Source organism: Equus przewalskii, chromosome 10 (genome assembly GCF_037783145.1).
Source record: "Equus przewalskii isolate Varuska chromosome 10, EquPr2, whole genome shotgun sequence".
In the NCBI taxonomy this organism is placed as follows: Eukaryota; Metazoa; Chordata; class Mammalia; order Perissodactyla; family Equidae; genus Equus; species Equus przewalskii.
The window spans coordinates 47,198,285-47,220,173 of record NC_091840.1 but is presented as its reverse complement, the minus strand read 5'-3'; the positions used below and the strand labels follow the sequence as shown (position 1 = coordinate 47,220,173).

Here is a 21,889-nt window from a genome sequence, read left to right as displayed (position 1 = left end):
TCTAGGGAAGGGATGGCTCTGGTTTCTCTGCCACTTCAGACGTAAGGTTTCTGAGGGTTCTTAGCTCTTCTTGCTTTGTGAAGCATGCACCTGAGACCCAGGTTCTTGAGGAGGGTCAGGGTTTGGGAGTTGGTAGAGTGAGAAGTACAGGGGCCTGACAGTCAGGGATCTGGATGCCAACTCCTGGCTCTGCTCCATGAGCCTGGGCCTCAGTTTCCTTATCTAGTAAATGAATGGGCTGGAACCAAAGCTTCTGGCTTTGTTGGTGTATCTTAGTGGTGTTTTACTCTTCCCCAAGCTATGGCTGCAGTGGGCTGGCAAGCCCTAATTTCTGTTGCAGGCCTGGGGTGGGAGATGTGTCAGGGAGACACTGAGGGTGTGCACAAGGTTATGGACAGAGACTTAGCCCCATCCCATTTCCGTGACAGTCTGTAGGTCTACTAGTGGGACAGAGATGTCCTCGTGGTCAGGGTCTCAACTGACATGGTCCCTGAGTGTTCAGAAAATGCCCCTTCTTAGATTTTCCTTTGTTTTTCCCGGTTGTGACCCTTTCCCACCAGTAGTGCAGGCCCTTTTTCCCCATGGCCTTTCAGCTCTTGCCAGTCTCCTGCTAGAGATCGGGGTAGACTTTCTGGAAGGGTGGTGGTGTGTAGTCAAAACTGGGTCTTTGATCTAACCAAGAAAAGTGCCCACTTCAGCAGCCTTGCAGTTCCCACAAACACACAGAACCCAGAAAAGTATCTTTAAAGATTTTAAGTGTATTTCCCAAAGCTGTTGGCCTTCTCCTCTCTCGCTCTCCAGCCTACACTCAGATCTTGCAACATCTCATGGGTGCCCTGAATGCCCAGGCCTTTTCTTTGGAGTTTGGGAGCGAAGACAGACAGCTGGGACAGTCCCCTGGTGGGCAGCTCAGCGTGCTTCTATCGTGGGCATTTCTCATGTATGTGGGCAGCAGGCTACACACTTTTCTGTATTCGTCTTGGTCTTTACACGTATGAGATTTTAAATGTGTTTCTTGCTGCTTGATGATAATTGCAGATACCTCATTTCAGTTTCCCACTTGGAGAAACTGAAACCTCTTGGAGAGGTACCAGCTACCCAGGAGAACTTGTGGAGCCCACCACAAAATGTAAACTCTCCTCCCCTGGCCTCCTCTCGCCTGATCCCATGAATCCCTCCCCTTAGATGAACACTCTCTTCTCCCAGTCCGTCCCTTTAGCAGCCTCTTCCCTGGTCTCTGCCCCGTCTCTCCCTCTCCGTTCTGCGCACTGCAGCTGGCATGAACTTTTGTTGCTAGCAGCTTTACTGAGATATAATTTACACTGCATACAGTTCACCCATTTGAAGTGTGTACTTCAGTGGCATTTAGTATATTCACAGAGTTGTGCAACTACCACCATAATCAATTTTAGAACATTTTCAACACCAAAAAGAAACCTTGTACCTATTAGCAGTCACTCCCCGTTCCCTCTTCCCCCGGCAACCACTAACTACTTTCTGTCTATGGATTTGCCTATTCTAAACTTTTCATATAAATGCAGTCATACACTCTGGGGCTATTTGTGACTGGCTTCTTTCACTAAACATGTTTTTGAGGTTCATCCATGTTGTAGCATATATCAATACTTCATTTTTTTTTCATTGCTGAATAATGTTCCATCGTACAGATATACCACATTTTATTTATCCATTCATTGATTAATGGACATTTGCATTGTTTCCAGTTTTTGGCTGTTACGAAGAATGCTGCTATGAACATTCACGTAAAAGTTTTTCTGTGGACATATTTTTTTTTTTGTTTCTCTTGGGTATATGCCTGGGAGTGAAATTGCTGGGTCTTATGGCAACTTTATCATTAACCTTTGGAGAACTGCCAGACTATTTTCCCAAGTGGAATCATTTTCCATTCTCCCTAGCAATATATGAGAGTTCCAGTTTTTCCACATCCTTGTCAACACTTGTTATTTTCCGATGTGAATGGTATCTCATTGTGGTTTGATTTGCATTTCCCTGATGACTAATGATGTTGGGCATCTTTCCATGTGCTTCAGGATGAACTTTCTGAAGAAAATTATTCCTGTTGTTCCTCTGCTGAAAACCTTTCCAAAGCTTTACTGTTGCCCTTGGAATAAATTCCACATTCCTTTGACAGCTCACAAGGCTGGTCAGGATCCAGCCTCCGGCATGTCCCTGGCTTATTCTCCTGTCCTCCCTGTCCTCTGCTCACTGGTCCCCTGGGCCCATCTGGATCTCACCAGCCTTCCAGACTCTGCTCAGTGCTGTTAGACACTCTCCTGGTCCTCTCCCCTCCCAGCTCAGCCTTGCCTCCTCTTTTCGCTCATCCTCAAGGACTTAGAGACTCCTCCAGGAGTCCACCCTCAACTTCCAGGCCAGGCAGTCAGCCCCTGTATGTGTCCTACTGGCCTGCCATGATGAGTCTTGGCTCATTCTGGGGTTAGGTTATGAAGTCACGCCTAAGATAAAAATGGAATGTAAACAAAATTCCTCCTGGAAACCCTGAGGAAGGTGCCATGTTGAAGACCGGCATCGTGAGGTCCAGTGAAGTTGGTTCCTGCCCATGTGGGAACCGATCATGGTTTTTTTGGTTAAGTACCAAGTGAAGTGGTTGGGCTGTAATTAGGGCCATGTTGTGCAAAACCCACTTATTTTTAGGTGTTAGACTCACAGTCAGATGAGCAGCTCACTTTTGAAAAGGCCCTTGGGAACTGAGAGAGGCCGCAGGAGCAGCAGAGTCACAAGCTTGCCTCAGGCTCTGCCTGTCTGCTCGGTGAGTGGAGAGGCAGGCGGAATGGCCCAAATTACTTAAAATTGGGGAGTTTTTTTCCTTTTTCAAAAAACTTTTTCAGACAAATAACGATTGTGTTTGCCTAAGTGAACTGTGTGTATAATGCCAAATCTCTGTACCCCCCAAGCCAGCACCCCTATGCACTGGATTGTAATTCCCTCTTCCTGCTTGTCTTTGCTAGACTGTAAGCTCCAGGAGAGCAGGGCCCATGTCTGGCTTGTTCAGGGGGGTTTCCCTAGTCCTAGGACCACGCCTGGCACCCAGCAGGTTGTCCGTGAGCAAGTGATGAGTGTGTAAATCCCCCCGCTGCAGGCACAGCTCTGTTCTCCAAGGCCCCAGGGTCCTCGAACAGGCTAGTCCTCGTTTTCCTGCTTGGTACCCTCAACACTTTATTTTCATGTTTTATTTTCCCCACTAGCCTGTGAGCTCATAATGAGCAGGTGTCTTCGTGTTGTTGTCTCTATATCCTCCCACCAGGCCAGTCCAGAGTAGGAAGTGCCTAAAAAGTGTTCGGTAAATGAGTAAATTGTGGTAACCCTGCCCAAGTCTGGCACCTTTGTCTGCAGGCTAGTCTGCTTCTAGCTGAGACCACCAGATTTCAGAATGAGGAAGATTACTCAGAAGTGCGTAAACTGTACTTACATAAGAAAAAAATCTCATTAATTAGACCTCCATAAAATTCAAATTTCAATGATCTGGCCATATCTGAGCTGAAGCTTACCTAGCTTTATAAGGAATTTGCTAGAGAATCATATAAATAGTCCAGAATATTTTTTAGAAAGCATTCATCTGCCACAGGAGAGCAGGAAAGGAAGCTGGCGGGTGAGTGAAAGACCCCAAAGAGGGACTGGTGAGCCAGTCCTCACCCTCTGGTCCTGTTGGTGTGGAAGGGACGGCAGTACAAAGAAGGCGAGAAGCAGCAGCTCGTTCCTGGAGCAGCACTTCTGCGTAAAGCAGCATTCCAGCTCTTAGGGAACGTGCCTGCAGTTATGCGACGATGCTCACAGGCAGTTTGGATCAAAGTGAACAGCAAATCATGGCTTCACACATTGATTAATTGCTGCACAACTAAGTTTGCTGTGTAAGTATTTGCTTTTAAACCTTACGTAACAAATAAATTAGAAGTTAAGCCTTTTTTTTTTCTTTTAAGAACTAAAAGGACAGAATGTTTTTGGTAATCTTGAGAATAGCACACTTGGTTTAAGGCAGATTGTTATTGCATAATCTGACCAACAATAAAACTTTTCTTACATGTTTGTAAAATAAATCTTAGAAGAAAAAACACTGTAGCATTTTGTCAAATGAAATTCTAGGATCTCCTCACAGAACTTTGATGTTCCTTGCACCAATTAGAGGAATGCTGCCTCAGAAGCCTATTTCAAATAGTTGTGAGGCATCGAAGTGGGATTTTGCTGTGCTTTAGATAACACTCTGGAGTATGGGTGGTATTGAACCTGCAAAGTGGGTCCCCTGCGCCAGGGCTCTCACCTGTGTCTGTCTGAGTGGTTCTGAAGGCCCTCTCTGGATGACCAGGGCCTTCAATAGTTGAGACTTCATGTTTCCTCAGACTGTCACCTTGCTCCTGGGCCGGTGCAGGTCAGTGAGGACGAGAGGCCCACATCATGGGCAGGAGAGGAGACAGGGCCTTCTTGTCCCTTCCTGGGGTTGTCATGCTTAATCCTGTGATGTGCCCCCTTTTGTCATTGGCAAGGATTTCTCGGAGGGCCTGTGAGCAAAAGGCAGCACTTTTAGCTCAGGTGGTGTCTTTTGGGAAGAGTCAAAGAGGATGGTGGCTGGTGCTGGGCTTGGAGCGATCTCACATACAAACTGGAAAAGACTGAGCAAGTCTCTTCACCTCTCTGGGCCTCAGTTTCCCTGTCTGTCAAATGAAGCGCTCAACTGGGCTGAGCTCCAGATTTCCTTCTGGTACTAATGTCAGTTCTAGGGTCTTTGCCGTACTTTCCCAAGGAGCATGGGGGTGTAGCTGGACACGAAGGAGGTGGGGGCAAGCAAGAGGCCTAAGCCCTTGGACCTTTGGTTCCGTGACCCAGCGCAACACCTCCCTCCCCAGCCCCTGAGGTAGGAAAGGACAAGAGGATCCTCTCCCTTGCTCTGTCCCTACTAAGTCCCCCTCCCGCAACACACACACAGATACCATTCAGTGTTTTATTTGGGAGATTTTTTACGAGGTAGCCCAGTGTATTAGTCAGCGTGGGCTACCACAACAAAATACTGTAGACTAGGTGGTTTAAGCAACAGAATTTACGTTCTCAGTCTGGAGGCTAGAAGTCCAAGGTCCGGGTACCAGCATAGTTGGGTTCTGGTGAGGCCTCTTCCGGGCTTGCAGACCTCGCTGTGTGCTCACATGGCCTTTCTTTGGTGCATACACATGGAGAGAGAGAGATCTCTGTTCTCTTCTAAGACCACCAAGCCTATTGGATGAGGGCCCTACCTTTATGACCTTAATTGTCTCCTAAAGGCCCTATCTCTAAAGATAGTCACCCTGGGGGTTGTGGCTTCAACATATGGATTTGGGGGGACACAGTTCAGTCCATGCACCCAGTCAATGCCAGGATCCCAGTGTGTGTTTGTGAAATGAGGTCCCTGCTTTTTAAAAGCTCAGGAACTGGGAAGGATTTAGGCCCATGGGTCTGAAGGCAGTGGGGTTTAGAGTGGTTCAGAGTCCTGGTTCAGGAGGAGACAGACCTCTTGCAGTCCTCATTCTGCCACTTACTGGCCACTGGCCTTCGGCAAGGTACTTAACCTCTCTTTGAGCCAACATCCTCGTCTATGAAATCGGGACAACCGAATCGGGTGTCTGTGAGGATCAGATGAGGGCTTTGCGTGGACGGCCCTCGGCCCTGAGTCTGGCTCTCCCTCCTGAGCGCTCAGTCAAGGGTAGTGGTTACTACTGCTCTTCAATCTCCACAGCTCCTCTTTGCCCACTCTGTCCTCCACTGCTGTCCTCGCCTCTAGTCTCAGTAAAGTCCTCACTTTTCCACATTCCCTCCCCCCAGCTTCCTAGGACTCGGGCAAGTGAGTAATTAGGAACATTTCCTGCCTCTTCAGGCTGTGAGGCAGGACTGTGGGAACAGCGCCCACCTGCTGGTGAGTGCAGACATCAGTGCTTTGGACTCACTCTCAGGACGGAACAGTTAATCCTTTACCTCATGCTGAATGTGTCTCCTCCATCCTGTAATTTTCATAACTTTTCATTTTGAAATAATTTCAAAATTACAGAACAGTTTTAAGGGTAGAAGAAAGAACATTTTGCCATGTTTTATCATTCTTTCCCTCCCCTCCCCCCCGAACCATGAACTATTTGAGAGTTACTTGCATACATCTTGTCCCTTTACCCGTTAAACATTGTACATTTCCTAAGAACAAGGACTTTCTCTCATATGACCATAGTATAGTTATCAAATTCAGGAAATGTATAATTTTATCTAGTCAGTACAGTAGGATGGAATCTGTAGTTCATGTTTCAATTTTGCCAACTGTTCCGATAATGTTTTTTAAAGCAGTTTTTCTTCTGGTCTAGGATCCAATCCAGAATCATGCACTGCATTTGGTATCCTCTCTTTAGTCTCCTTTAATCTGGAACAATTCCTTAGCCTTTCTTTGTCTTTTAGGATATTGACATTGTTGAAGAGTCCCGTCCACTTATGTTGTAGCATGTCCCTCATGTTGGTCCCTTAACATTTGTTTAAAATGAGTTAGGAAGCCACTTTCACATTCCTTTTGGATATGCGTGTACTTCCTGAACACCCAACCTTGTACTAGATGCTGTGAGGGGGAGCATTACAACACAGCCTGGTCTGCCCTTGGGATCTTAAGTTTGGGTTCGTGGGCACAGCAGTTACTGTCAGGTGTCAGGGGCTTGAAGGGCCCCTATGCATACTCATGATTAGGAGTCTGCCATGCTGGCACCAACAAGCTTGGGTAAATACATCCTAGATGGATGCAGCATGAATCAGCATTCTAGGTCTCCAAAGATGCAGAAAATGGCCCTGCACCCGCTTCAGCATCCAGTCATCAGCTTTGCCTGGCCTTCTGAGGTGTCCTGAAGTTCACAGTCCAAAAGCAAAGTCCTGCTTCTCAGCAATCTCGAGCAAGCTGTGTCCTGGGTTCTAGGCTGTCTCCGCTGGCCATCTGTTCTGCGGCCTGAGGCTACTCTCTTCACCTTCTGGACCAGTGGTGGGGAGAGGAGCCCCTCTGGCTCTGCCAAGTGCCCCTGGCACTCCAAACAGCTGTGGGGAGAGGAGAGTCACAGCCCTGGAAAGGTGGGCAGAGAGGCCAGGACTCCCACCTGTGACTCGGGATGGGCCTCCTCGTAGTCTGGCAGGCGAAGCATCAGACCTGGAGCTTCGCTTTTTCAGCTGTTTACCTTCTCTGTTGGGTGGTACAGTGTGAAAAATGGTGAATTATAATCTCTACTCAAACAACCTTGTCAGGTCAGGGCACTCTCATACTAGTTATAGGTATTTTGTCAGACCAAAGCAGACACGCAAAAGTGTTTTAGGTGTCATTGATCTTTACTAAACTTTGGCCAAGCAAGGTTTCAGTGTGAGAAACAATGAAGTTGATTTTCATCTAGTCATTAATTCAACGTCATTGTCTGCTATGTTTTAACACTTATATTAACACATCAAAGTGCTCTCTCCCTGGGGATGCAGATAGTCCTGTGAGAGAGACGTAGAGTCCCCTGCCTTTTTGAATGTAAATTAATTAAAATTAAATGAAATGTAAAATTCAGTTCCTCATTTCACTGGTGACGTTTCAAGGGCTCAGTAGCCACACGTGGCCAGGGCCTGCCGTATTGCACAGTGCTGAGCTAGAACATCATCGCAGAGTCCTGTTGGTCAGCACTGCTCTGCGCGTCCGACAATCTGGCATGCAGGGGTGCAGGAGAAACTATCTTCTGTGACAGATGGTCGCACAGGGAAAATTTGAGAAATCAGGAAGTTAGCGTTTAAATATGACTGCAGCCTATTGGCAGTATATCCCCTGGGATGCTGGGTTGGGTCAGAGGTATGCCAAAAGATTTATGGAACTTCTTCCATTTTTCTGGTAGCTCGGAGCTCTGTTAGATTAGTTCCAGCATCGTGGTACTGTAGCCAGGTTTTAAAGAGAATGCAGCCAAAGCTGAGTTGAGGCAGTGATTCCACTCAATACATTGGGTCTTTCCACTCACCTGCCCTCTGCAGCCTCGGGGCCGTGAGTGCTCTGGCCAGGTGTAGGAGCCCAGTTTCTAGCTGTGAGGACACCTCCTGTAGGGGGAGACCCCATTCTCCCCGCTGAGGTGACCTCTGCCAAGGACCCCCGGGCTGGGTGCTGGGCTTATGTCTGGTGGGGATCCTGGAGCAGGGCCGGGGACTGGGCTTCACTCATGGATGATAAACAACAGCCGGATTAGAACTGCTCCTGCACCTCCAACGTCTGCTGCCGAGGACATCCAGAGCTGTTCCCAGGCCAGACCCCAGCTCACTGTTTCACGAAAGTGTGGGTGATGGAGCAGGGCTGACATGTGTCTCTAAGCTCCCAGGACCCAGCCCACAGCTGCTGAGGAAGCCACGCAGCCAGCTGTGTACGAGTGGGAGCGTCTTTGAATACTTGAAAGTGCCTGTGGGCCCTTGCCTGTGTGCGTGCCTCTGTCCCCGCCTCCTGGCCGCTGAGCTGAGGGGAAGCTGAACAGGCCGAGGCTCACACCGCTGCCTCTGCTCCAGCTAGGATGTGGCTCTTCCACAGTCTGCTCTACATGACCAGTAAGTCAGCCTCACCCCGTGCCCTGAGGCGCTGCTGTACCCTGAGCGCAGCCTTGCCCGTCTGTCTCTCTGATGGGGCTCAGTCAGAGCCAGAGGTCAGAGAAAGTGTGGGAACTTCCCCAGGGAGATGCTCTTGCTCAGTAGGTCAGATCCCCAGGCTTGCTCGGAAGGGCTTTTGAGGCTCTGTCGACACTGCTGACAGACAGCCTGTGGCTTCAGATTCCAGAGCTCTACCACCCTGCTCCTCCTCCAGCTGCCTCCCCTTCCCCACCCTGGGCCCTCTCCCCACAGCACCCACTCTGGGAGGTGCTGGGGTCTGTGCCAAGTTTGTCCTCAGAGCGTGGAGGCCGATGATGCCCACCCTGGCTGGCAGAGCACCCTTCTGTTACAGCGCAGGGGTTCAGCTGATGAGGGTGAGGACTGTGTGAGAAGGTGAGCATTGGTAGAAACTGTGGGGGCTGTGTCTGTGTGGTAGAGGGCGAATGCACTGGGGGAGCCTGCTTCCTGTTCCTGACGTTAGGGCCAGTACGAGAACCTGTGTGTGGGGAGAGGGGGCACTTTCTCTTCCCGTCACCTGAGGGGTCCCATTCTGGCCTTAAACCTCCCATGGAAGCCACTTGGGGCAAGCCAAGCCATGAGTCTTGCCTGCCCCCAAGGCCCCAGGGATGAGATTGAGCACTTCAGTGAGCCCCTGGAGGCTGCTCAGATCAAGCCTGAGGCTGGGGTGGTCCTGCCTAGTGATCTGGGCAGGCTTCCTGGGGATCTCCTGCGCTGGTCAGAAGCTGACAGAAGAGTGACATGAACCTCAGGCAGATGTGTTTCAAGGCTCCTGGAGCCTGAGTTCTCCCTGAAGGATGGGTGGGGGCCGGCAGGTGAGTGCCAGTGTCTGAGAGAGCTGAGTCCGTGCTGGGAGGGCACTCAGAATTAGCATCCACCATGAGGCCTGACCACCCAGGAGGCAGGCCAGACCTGCGTAGAGCACCAGCAAAGCATATGTTTTGGGACACATTTTAATATTTGATATTTCAAAAACATCAAAATAGTCATCATGGAAAGGTCAGCAGTTTGTTGAACTTCCTTTTCCTTATTTTACAGTTTAGACTTACCTGTATTTTCAGTTACGTGGTGGGGGTGGAGAGGGTCTCACGCTTTTTTATGGCTTAAGGCTTTGATCCCCCATCACCAAGAATGTCCAGAGAAGAGGCTTAGACTAGACTCTGGTCCCCCCCTCCCGGCACTGAGGAGGTGACTGAGGCCCAGAGAGGGGCAGTGACTGTCCAGGGTTACAAGCAAGAACCAGTAGAAACGGGACTCCAGCCCAGGCCTCCCTCTTGCCTTCAGCTCTACAATGCCCCACGGCCTGGGACATTAACCCCGGCATCACTCTGGGCTCCTGATCATGTGTCTCCTGTGGCCTCTGGAATGACCAGCCATCGCCCCAGCACCTTTTTCAGCAGGTGACATTTATCTGACGCCTTCTGAGGCCTGGGCACTCTGCAGGCTGGTGGACAGCAGACAGCAGGATGAAGACAGGCTTGCAAGGAGGTCTCTTAGCCCGCAGCTTGGCTAAGCTACGGGAAGAGGGTGAGAGCAGGGCCCAGCAGGTCCAGTCTGAATGGGAGAAAGGAAGCTGTGGCAGTTCTGCTCCAAGCTGTGGGGTCCTGAGACTTAGGGAGGGACCAATCCTAAAGAGCTTCCTGGAGGAGGTGAGACTGGCACTGAGTCTTAAGGGCTGGGGAGAGTCTGAGAAAGTGACAAGAAGATGGTGGGGAGGGTAGGAGGAACCCCTCAGACTGTGACGCCAGGCCCTCGGCTCTGATTCCTGTGCCTGGCTGGGCCTCCCTAGGCTGGAGAGACTCCTGGCCTGCCCCTGACCTTCCACCCTTCCCAAGCCACCCCCTGTAGTGATGTCCACTTCTCATCCGTGGGAGCAGATGAGAGAACTCCAGTTGTCAGAGAGGTCTTGAGTCAGGGGCAGACACACTGAAACCCTGCAGCTGCCCATAGCCCCGCCCCTAGCCGCGTATCCTACAGCCTGTGGTCCCAGGTCAGTCTTCACCATTCTGTGACCACAGCCACTCACTTCTCCCTGCCGGGTCTCAGAGGTTGAGTCTGCATCCCTCGTGTGAGGAAGGAAACTGTGCTATCAGCTTATGAAAGCTTACAGTGGTGAAGGAGCCAGAAGTCCAGGTCCTGCTCTGCTGTTGCCCCAACTTCAGTCTGAGGCCTGTGGCCCTGCTGGGGGAGTAGGGAGGTGGCAGACCCTCCTCTGCCAGGGGCACAACCCCAGACCGGTGTGCAAGTGTGTGACAGAAAACCTTCGTCACTGGGGATAGGGGACTGAAGTGTCTGAGGTGGCTCTGAGGATGGGGAATGTCTTTAGGAAGCACAGACTTGGGGGGAGCTGGGGGAGACTTTCTGTGCAGGAGAAACATTATGGATGAAGACGTGGGGTCTGAGGAGTCTGTTCAGGAAGATGCAGGCTGAGGATTGAGTGGGAGCAGAAGGCTCTCTGCTCTGACTTGCCTGTCCCCCACAACCAGGACATGCTGGGCCCTGGGGGTGAGGGCGCACCGTCCGTGTCCTTGGGCCCCCGTGTGAAGAGAAAGCAGGTCACACACATTCAGTGATACCTCTAGCCCCAGCCCGAGGGGCCGCTGTGGATGCCTTCAGGTCTCGCACCCAGGGTTGGGGAAAGGGTGCTCCAGGCAGAGGTACGATGCCAGAGAAGTGCAGTGTTCGTGGGCAAGCCTTATGGAGCATGGCCATGGGGGAACCAACATCTCCAACCTTCTCTGGGTGGCTGGCTCGTACGCTGTGTATGGGGGGACGCGTGGGCAGTCAGGCTGGAGAGGTCCAGGGTGCCAGGCCGAGGGAGCTCGGACCTCACCCTGAAGGCGGTGGGAAGCCACAGCAGGTGTGGAGCAGGCAGTGACAATAAGACTTGCATGCTGCATGGAAGGAGGAGTCCTGGAGAAAGGAGAGGCAGAGAGGCCAGAGAGGAGGCTTCTGCGGTGGTCCTGTCCGGGGGTGTTGGGGTAGGTGGGCTTGGGGAGGAGGAGCCACTCCTGAGAAATATTTAGGAGGAAGATCCACAAGTGCCTGGGGCAGTGCTCAGGACCTGTGGGCCATTGTTATTGGGTTGACTGTGGAGGGGGCGGGAGGGGAGGGCTTGGGTGACGAGGTTGGGGTAGACGATAAGGCTCCTGTGTGGAAGGCTGAGGTGGGTGGGCCACCGCAAGGGACAGGCACCTGACAGACGCCTCTGAAGCCTGGCCTCTGCCTGGCCTTTCCGAGTGCTCTGGGCCAGGCATCACGACGCCCGAGTTTGGGCCCAGCTCTACAGCCGGCTCCTGGTGTAAACTGGGGCACCGTGCCCCCTGGGCCTCTGTTGGCTGTGAGAACGTGCATTTAAAATGCCCAGTGTGCTGGGTGAGATGGGGTTGAGCGGGGAGGTGGCGGTGGCTGACAGGATGGAGGGAGGGTCAGGGTCTGACTCCGTCAGCACATGACTGGGGACAGCTTGGGGAGGCGGCCCTGTGGTTAGTGTAGTCACATGCTGGTTCAGCGGGGCTCTCGTGTCTGACAGCACACAACGGGGGCTTGAGAAGGAGGGCAGGGCTGTCGGAGAGAATGTGACAGGCCTCCCTTGTGGTTATGACACTAATGTCAGCACCCACATACTGTGCCTCCAAGGTGTCAGATGCTGGGCTGGGCATTGCCCCATTTGATCTGCACAGCATGATGTCACAGATGGGGAAACTGGGGTGAGGTGACAGCCCGAGGTCTTTCAGTGACTCTGTGGCAAAGCAAGGATTTGAACTCAGGACTGTCTCCCTCTGAGGCCCATGCTGTTTTCTCTGAGTCTCGGTGGGAAGTGGGAAGGGAAGGGGTTGCCCGATCTAGGGGCAGCCCAGGCAAAGGTAAATGTGAGGGGCCTAGAGGGCGTCTGCTGGAGCAGGGTGACCCACGCCTGGCAGATCCCAGGCGCGAGCTGGCTCTCAGCGGTGCTGCGGGTAACTGGGAAAGCTCAGCGAGTACTGTGACCCCTCACACCTCTCTGCCGCCACAGGAGGGTCTCGCTGACCTAGTCACCAGTTCTAACCCAGAACTCTGCCCCAGCTCAGGGAGCTGCTGGCACAACGGGAGCCGTGCCCAGCTTCTGCAGACCATTTGTGGCCCTGCCCTCTCTCTGTTTACCAACCCCTCCGTGCCTCCAGTTTTTACTAAAGGCTTTGGAATTAGGCAGACCTGGCCCCAGGCACAATTATTCAGTTTGCTGATGGGCCACGAGCAAATCACTCGCCCTCTCTGAGCCTCAGCACCTGGCATGGTGCCTGGAGGACAGCGGGTGCTCCAGGAGGGTAGATGTGATTGTCTCTCTGCTCATCTCCTCTCTTCCCCCTTAGGGATCTCACACCAAGATGAACAAAGTGAAATGGGGATGGGGAGTGGGTGGGGAACAGGAGTCTCTGGCCCCCTCTGACATTTCCAGGGTACCTCTTCTGGGCCTGGCCCTGTGCTGAGCTGGGCTTTGCGGTTGGGGGGTATCGCGGATGACTCAGATCAGATCACAGCTTGGGGTAGACAGACTTAATCACAGATCACTCTGACCCAGACAGGATTTAGTCAGAGCCAGACAGAGACACCACAGGATGTTGGGGACAAGTGAGTTACTCTGGCTGAGAATCTCGCTTGGCTCCTGGGGCAAGGAGTGCCTAAGCAGGGCCCTAAAGGATGGGGCAGAGTAGAAGAGTGGTGAGGAAGTCATGCTGGGCAGAGAGTACTGCTTGTGCAAAGGCCCAGGGGTGGGAAGGGTGCAGAATTCAGGGAGTGTGGTGTAGAGGAGCTCCGCATGGCTGAAGAGCAGACCTAGCAGATGGGGCATCGGGCTGGGCAGGGAGGTGCTACTGATGCCCAGTGAGGAGACGGGACTTATCTCAGGGGTTTCAAATCATGTCTGTCAGTTACATGTGGAAAGGGGGAAAGGAGGCCTTCCAAACACCCCGTGTAAGAAGCTGGTGGTCCTCATGTTTTAGTTCTCTCCTGGTCAGTTCACTGACATCCTCTCTTTTTTGTTTTTGAGGAAGACTGGCCCTGAGTTAACATCCACCTCCAATCCTCCCCTTCTTTTTTGCTAAGGAAGATTGGCCCTGAGCTAACATCCATGCCCATCTTCCTCTATTTTATATGTGGGATGCCTGCCACAGCATGGCTTGTTAAGTGGTGCGTAGGTCCGCACCAGGGATCCAGACTGGCAAACTCTAGGCCACCATAGCAGAATGTGTGAACTTAACCACTGCGCCACCGGGCTGGCCCCTCGATGATGTCCACTCTTACCCAGCCTGGCTGAGCAGGAAATACAGGGCTCAGCATGAACTGGACCAAGGAGCCTGAGTCCAAACTCCCTGTCAGTTATCCTTTATCTGAGCTCTGTGTTCATGAAGGACAGTGCTCTCCACTCCCCAGCTGGGGTCTTGATCTGGAGCCCTTGGGGGCCCATGGGCTGTCCACAGGAGTCTATGAGCCCCCTTGCCCATCCAGCACCTACCAAGTGTGGCCGCTGCACCAGGCCCTGGGGTGATGCGGTGAACTAGCAGACACACACAGTCTTTGCCCTGGTGGGGCTCACCAGTGGGCAGACAGTCACCGGCAATAAGCAAAGAAGGAGATGAGCAAGGTCATTTCAGATTGTGGTAAGAGGCTGTCGGGGTACTGAGTGCCCAGGAGGGGGTTCAGCACTTCGGGGAGAGTAAGATTTGTGTAAATGTGCTCTTGGGGGGTTGGGGAGAGTTCTGACGCTGTCATCAGATTCGCAGAGGCATCCATGGCCCCCAGACAGGGAAGAGCTCATGGTCTGGAGGCATTGTCTGCATTTTACTTTGGGGTGACGGCAGGGAGGACACAACTGACAGCGCTGTCAAAACTGGGGTGCAAGTTTGTTCATTCTATTTCGTTGTTGTTTGTTTTTTACCCCACCCTGCCCCCATTCTTCTAGTGTTCTTGCTAAGAGAACCCTCAGGGAAACTTTTTTCTGGTTTTCTGTTTTTTTTCTGCTTCATCAACATAGTTTTTTCCCAATTTTGTGGACACTGTGAATGGTATAACCAATTGTTTTCATCCTTATATTGGCTTCAAGAGAATTCATTCATTTATTTATTTATTCGGCAAATAATTTTATTAAGTGCCAGTGCTGTGTTCAGAGACTAAAGTGGGACCCATCATAGAAACTACTTGTTGATAGACAAGATAGCTGAGCCTCCTTCTTGGTTTACTCTGAACCCTTCCTTTTTTTCAGCCGTCTTTTTTTTTTTTGAGGAAGATTAGCCCTGAGCTAACATCTGCTGCCAATCCTCCTCTTTTTGCTGAGGAAGACTGGCCCTCAGCTAACATCGGTGCCCATCTTCCTCTACTTCATATGTGGGACACCTACCACAGCATGGCTTGCCAAGTGGTGCCATGTCTGCACCCGGGATCCGAGCCAGCGAACCCCAGGCCACTGAAGCAGAACGTGTGCACTTAACGGCTAAGCCACTGGGCCAGGCCCCTCACCCGTCTTTTTCTAACTATTATTTTCCTTCTGTCCTTTTTTTTTTTGCCTGCCCCAGTATTTTAAAACAAGTTTTACCTCAGTGTATTGTGTATTTTTATGCATCACCACAAATCATTCTGGGAAGGCAGAGGTGTGGAGGGAGGCGAATGGAGTACAGAGCCAGCTGTGGGCCAGGCACAGGGAGAGGCACTGGGAATGCAGAGATGGGGGAGTAGACGCTGCCCCCGAGCCCCCTCACAGTCCACCTCCTCCTTGAGCCTGTGGAAGGGTGGTTTTTGGTAACAAAATTTTAAGCATGTACAAAAGTAGAGAAAATAACAATAATCAACCCAATACACCCATCACCCAGATGACACGATTATCAGGATTTGCCACGCTTGCTGCAGTTATTTCACTGTCCCTTCTTGTTTCCTTTGCCAACACATTTTAAATCCTTGCTGCTCAGAATTTTCTCAGGGGACCAGCAGCGTGGCCCCATTTAGGAGCTTGTCAGACTAGATCTCAGCCCCGCTGCCTCACCTACTGAATGGAAGTCTGCATTCTAAGAAGACTCTTGGGAGATTGGTTTGCATGCTAATGTTTCAGAAGCATTATTTTATTTTTTTAACTAATTAATTTATTTAGTTATATTTTTTTGCTGAGGAAGATTCGCCCTGAGCTAACGTCTGCCGCCCATCTTCCTCTTTTTGTCTGTGAGCTGCTACCACATCATGGCCACTGACAGACGAGTGGTGTAGGTCCACACCCAGAAACGAAACCTGGGCTGCTGAAGTGGAGTGCACCAAACTTAACCACTAGACCACCAGAGCTGGCCCCAAAGCATTATTTTTAAAAAAACCCACACATCGTGGAATTTTCATCAGAGTCATTTCACCCCTAAATGCTTCAGTAGGCATTGAAGTACATGGGTTTTACTTGCAGGGCTGCAATGTTCTTATCACCTAACAAAATTAACAATAATTCTTTGGTATCATCTAATACCCAGTTCATATCCTTTTCTTCCTGATGGTCTCCAAATGTCTATTTTTTAACAGTTGGTGTGTTCATATCAAGATTCAGATAAGGTCCACACGTTCCCTTTGGTTGTAATGCCTCTTAGTCCACAGTGGCCCCCTCACCCATTTTTGGGATTGTGTGTTTTTGAGTCTCTGCTTTATTGCAGAGCTTGGTCGCTTGTCTTATAGAACATTGTCATTCAGGATTTGTGTGTTTGCTTCCTCTTGGTGTGATTTTTCTTTCTATCTCCTGAATTTCCCAAAACCTGGAAGTTAGTGCTAAGGCCTTTGTTAAATTCAGGTCTAACTTTTTTGGGGAGCATAGTCTAAGCCATGATGAGGATTTTGCCATGCTTCCTGCATTTATCTCACTCCCCCTTTTTGGTTCCTTGGCTGAAGTATTTTAAAGACTTGCTACTCAAAATCTGGTCTGAGGACAGCAGCATGGGCATCACGTGGGAACTTGTTAGAAATGCAGAGTCTTAGGCCCCCGTATCCTTCCCAGGGCCTCACACCAGGAGGTGCATGTGCCTGGGACCCCTCTTGGGGATGCTAAGCTTAACTGGTGAGCTCAGGGGGTGTCAGCCTAAGGGTAAACTTCTCTATCAAACTTCCATCTAGTAGTTTCATCCATCGATGATCATGGCCTGAATTAATTAGTGTTCCTTTATGGCTTGCAAAATTATGTTTTTGTGCTTCTATTATTCCTCCCACATTCATTAGTACTAATTCTTCTGTAAAGAACTTTTTCTCATCAACTAGGACTATTTGGTGACCCTGAAATGCAGTTTATGTATGAAATGCAAGAAAATTCCTTCTCACCTTCCCTTTACTAGTCAGTTTTCAGAATAAGGGGATGGTGCCCTTGTTACTTTCAATGGTGGCCAATGCAGTGTTCTGATTCCTTTTGTTTTTATTTTTTTCTCTTTCTTTCTTTTAAATATCATTATGAACTCATGGAATTTTATATATTCAATGTGTCTCAAACACTTGCAATTATTATTTTTTAATGTAAATGTTTTTTAAAGTATGACATACAGAAAAACGGACAAATTCAGATCAGTGAATTCTCAAATTAAATCAAATCCATGTCACTAGTACCCGTTTCAAGAAACAGAACATTACCAGCACCCCAGAAGTATCCTCTGTCATCCCCTCCAGTCACTACCTTACCCCCAAGGTAACCACTTTCCTGACCTATAATACCATAGATGAGTTTGCCTGTTTTAAATTTTATATAAATGGAATTAACAGTATATTCTATTTTATTCCTGGCGTGTTTCACTCAACACTGTGTTTATGAGGTCCATCCACCTTATTGTAGATTATTTTCTTTGCTGTAGAGTATTCCATTGGTGACTATACCACAACTTATTTATCCTTGCTATTGTTGGTGGGTATTTGGGTTGTTCCAGTTCAGGGTTATTATGAATAGTGAGGCTATGAACATTCTTGTACATGTCATTTTGTGGACATATAAACACATTTCTGTTGGGTATATGCCTAAGAGTGGAATTGCTGGGTCATGAGTTATGCATATTCTCAGCTTTAATCGACACCAGCAAATGGTTTTTAAAGGAGTTGTACAAGTTTACACTCCTACCGGCAGTAGTTGAGAGTTCTAGTTGTTCCACATCATTGTCAAAACTTAGTATTGTCTTTCTCATTTTAGCCATTCTGGTGGTTGTGTAATGGTGTCACGTCGTGGTTTTAATTTGCCTTTCTCAGAAGTCTAGCAAGTGCCTTCTCATGTGATTATTTGCCATTTGGATCATCTCTTTTGTGAAATGTCATTTTTCTGTGGGCTTGCATACCTTTTTTCTTATTGATCTATAAGAATTCTTTACATGTCCTGATATAAATCTTTCATCAGATGTTTGCATTGCAAATATCTTCACTCACTCTGTGGCTTGCCTTTTCACTGTCTTGATGGTTTCTTTTGATAAACAGAAGTTCTTAAGTTTAACGAAGTTCGGTTTATCAATTCTTTCCTTTACGGTTAGTGTTTTTTGTGTCCTGTTTAAAAAATATTTGTCTGCTCCAAAGTCCTCTGTCTTCTCTTAAAAGCTTTATTGTTTTATTTTCCATGTTTGGATGTACAATCCGTCTAAATCCACTTTAAATCTTCACTCCATCTGGAACTGATTTTTTGCATACGATGTGAGAGAAGAGTCAAGAGTAATTTTTTTTCACTGTTGATATCCAAGTGACCCAGCACCACTTATTAACAAGATCATCTTTCCTCACTGTTCTTCACTGTCACCTTTGACATAAATCAGGTGACCATATGCTTTTGGACTCTTTTGTTCCTTTTGTCTATTTGTCTAAGCTTGTGCCAGTATACTTCTGTCTTAATGACTATGACTTTATAATAAGTCTTGGTAAATGATAGTGTAAGTCCTACAGGTTTGTTATTCTTCAAGAGTGCCTTGACTATTCTTGCTCTCTGCATTTTCATATAAATTTTTAAATCGACCTGTTAACATCCCCTCCCCTCCAATAATTTGCTGGGGTTTTGATTGGGCTGTTATTGAAGCTATAGATCAATATAGTGATAATCGATAACAATATTGAGTCTTCTAATTCATCAGCACGATCTGTTTCTCTATTTAGATTTTCTTTAATTTCTCCCAATATTCTACAGTTTTAAATGTAGAGGTTTTGTATATCATTAGTTATATTTATTTTTGGGTGTTTGATTTCTTTATATCTTTTGTTAATGGCATGTTTTAAAATTTTTCATCCTTTATTTTATCATTGATGGTCTATAGAAGTCCAGTGGTTCTTTGTATGTTGCCTCTTTATCCAGTGACCTGGTAAAGGCACTTATTAATTCTCAATGTTTGTGGATCTGTTGGATTTTTCAATCTACCCAATGATGTTATCTGCAAATAATGACAGTTTTTTTCCTTTTTAATCTTTATGCCCTATGTTTTTTTTCTTTTCTTACTACTTTAAGACCTCCAGTAGGGGCTGGCCCAGTGGCACAGCAGTTAAGTGCACATATTCCACTTTGGCGGCCTGGGGTTCACTTGTTCAGATCCCGGAAGCGGACATGGCACCGCATGGCAAGCCATGCTGTGGTAGGCATCCCACATAGAAAGTAGAGGAAGATGGGCATGGATGTTAGCTCAGGGCCAGTCTTCCTTAGCAAAAAGAGGAGGATTGGCGGCAGCTGTTAGCTCAGGGCTAATCTTCCTCGGGGGGGGGAAAAAAAAAAGACCTCCAGTAAAATGTTGAATAGAAGTGGTAGGATTGGGCATCCTTGTGCTCATGCCTGATTTTAAGGGAAAAGCTCAGGGCCGGCCTGGTGGCAAAGTGGTTAAGTGCACACATTCTGCTTCGGCGGCCTGGGGTTTGCAGGTTCGGATCCTGGGTGCAGACATGGCACTACTTGGTTTGGATCCCGGGTGCGGACATGGCACCGCTTGGCACGCCATGCTGTGGTAGGCTAATCTTCCTCAAAAAAAAAAAAAAGGGGGGGGAAGCTTTCAATAACTCAACATTAAGAATGATGTTTGTTGAAGGACTTTTGTGGATATTCTTGATCAGATTAAAGAAATTCCCTTCTATTCCTAGCTTGCTATGAATTTTTGTCACACATCAGTATTAAACAGTTTGTATAAGATCAATATTTCTTCTTTAAATGTTTGGAACAGTTCATCAGTGAAGCCCCTCTGGCTTGGAATTCCTCCTACAGTTTTTATTTATTTATTTTTTGAGGAAGATTAGCCCTGAGCTAACAGCTGCCGCCAATCCTCCTCTTTTTGCTGAGGAAGACTGGCCCTGAGCTAACGTCCATGCCCATCTTCCTCTACTTTCTATGTGGGACTCCTGCCACAGCATGGCTTGCCAAGCGGTGCCATGTCTGCACCCGGGATCCAGGTCAGTGAACCCCGGGCCGCGGAAGTGGAACGTGCGAACTTAACTGCTTCACAACCGGGCCGACCCCTAAGGTTTTTATTTTAATAATGGATTAAATTTCTTTTATATGGGATTATTCAGATTACATTTCTTTTGTCAATTTTCGTAAATATTTATTTCAAGGAATTTGTCCATTTCACTTAAATTGTCACAGCTTACTGGTATAAAGTTGTACATACTATCCTCTTATTACTTCTTAGGATCTATTCTGATGGCCTCTTTTTCATTCGTATTGGTAATTTGTGTGGTTTCTTTATTTTTTTCTTGATCAGTTGCTAGAAGTTTATCAGTTTTATTATTGTTTTTAAAAAACAAACTTTAGCTTTGTTGATTTTCTCTGCCATAGGTTAGTTTTCTGTCTCACTGATATATGCTCATATTTTCATTCCTTCCTGTACTTTCTTTGGGTTTGATTTGCTATTGTTTTAGCTTTTTGAGTTGGAAGCTTAGCTAATTGATTTTCTGCCTTCCTCCTTTTTTAACATATGCACTAAGGCGGTATGTTTCTCCTAAGCACTGCTTTAACTGTATGCCCAGTTTTCGATTTGTCATATCTTTAATTCTCATTCAGTTCAAAGTATTTAAAAATTTCCATTGTATTTCACCTTTGACCCTAGGTTACTTAGAAGTGCATTACTTAATTTCCAAGAAGTTCAGATTTTTCTAGTTTTCTTTTGTTATTGATTTCTAGTTTAATTCCACTTTCATCGGAGAACATAGTCTGAACCATTTCACTCCACTGGAATTTATTGAGGCTTGCTTTATGACTCAGCCGTACGGTCAATTTTGGTAAATGCTTCATGTGCTCTTGAAAAAATGTTTATTTTACCATTGTTGGGTACTGTGTTCTGTTAGTTAATTAGATCAAGCTTGTTAATTGTGTTGTTCAGACCTTCTATATCTTTACTGACTTTTTTGGTCTGCTTTTATAACTAATGTGAAAGGTTTGTTAAAGCATTAAAGTCTCCCACTTTGGTTGTGGATGTTTGCATTTTTCCTCTTAATTCAGTCAATTTTTGCTTTCTATATTTTGAAGTGATGTTATTGGATACATACAGACTTAAAATTGTTATATCTTCCCGGTGAATGAAGAACAACATTTTTGTATGTGTGTATTTCCTTCTCTTCCTTATAGAGAAGATAAAATAGTCTGTAAACCTATCCTTTGTCTAATGATTTAAATTTATTCCTAAAATTTCTACAGCTAAGTGAAAAAAAATTAACTGGAAAAAAATATTTCCATCAATTTCAATGGAAAAATTGTGATGCATTCCATCCAACCCAATACCCACACAATTTTTACTGATGGAAAATTTACTGATTGACCAATGAAAAAAGTTTACATTAAAAAAAATAATTTGAGGGGCTGGCCCCGTGGCCGAGTGGTTGGGTTCGCGCGCTCCGCTGCAGGCGGCCCAGTGTTTCGTTAGTTCGAATCCTGGGCGCGGACATGGCACTGCTCATCGGACCACGCTGGGCCAGCGTCCCACATGCCACAACTAGAAGAACCCACAACGAAGAATACACAACTATGTACCGGGGGGCTTTGGGGAGAAAAAGGAAAAAATAAAATCTTTAAAAAAAAAAATAATAATTTGAATATAAAAATACAGTTTACAGGTAGAGCTTATTGTAGTGAAGGTTTATTGTCCTCCTTAAAGGAGAAATTGAAGAGTTCATGGTGGGTAGTGGAGGGTGGGTGTGAGGGAGTCATTCTTGAGAAGGTTCATTTTTCTTTCTGCACTGTTTTGTCCTTGCTTTTCAACCTTTTGGAGACTCATGTCTATCTTGCACTCAAACTACCTTTAAAAATAAAGTTATAGCACAGAAAAATACCTTGAGGACA

The 21,889-nt window shown here is 47.7% G+C and overlaps 1 protein-coding gene across 6 annotated transcripts in view; it reads left to right on the top strand.

Annotated features, from left to right (window-relative positions):
* Positions 1 to 8,372: 8,372 nt before the first annotated feature.
* The window catches only part of ITGAE (integrin subunit alpha E), a 65,923-nt gene continuing 52,406 nt past the window's right edge, over positions 8,373 to 21,889 (top strand). For all 6 annotated transcript variants that reach the window (XR_011523159.1, XR_011523158.1, XM_070560882.1 and 3 more), the window contains exon 1: positions 8,373 to 8,571. Coding sequence is in view for 4 of the 6 variants with exons in the window: in XM_070560882.1 (XP_070416983.1) it covers positions 8,538 to 8,571 (34 nt within the window). In the remaining 2 variants the exon portion in view is untranslated. The remainder of the gene's footprint in view (positions 8,572 to 21,889) is intronic.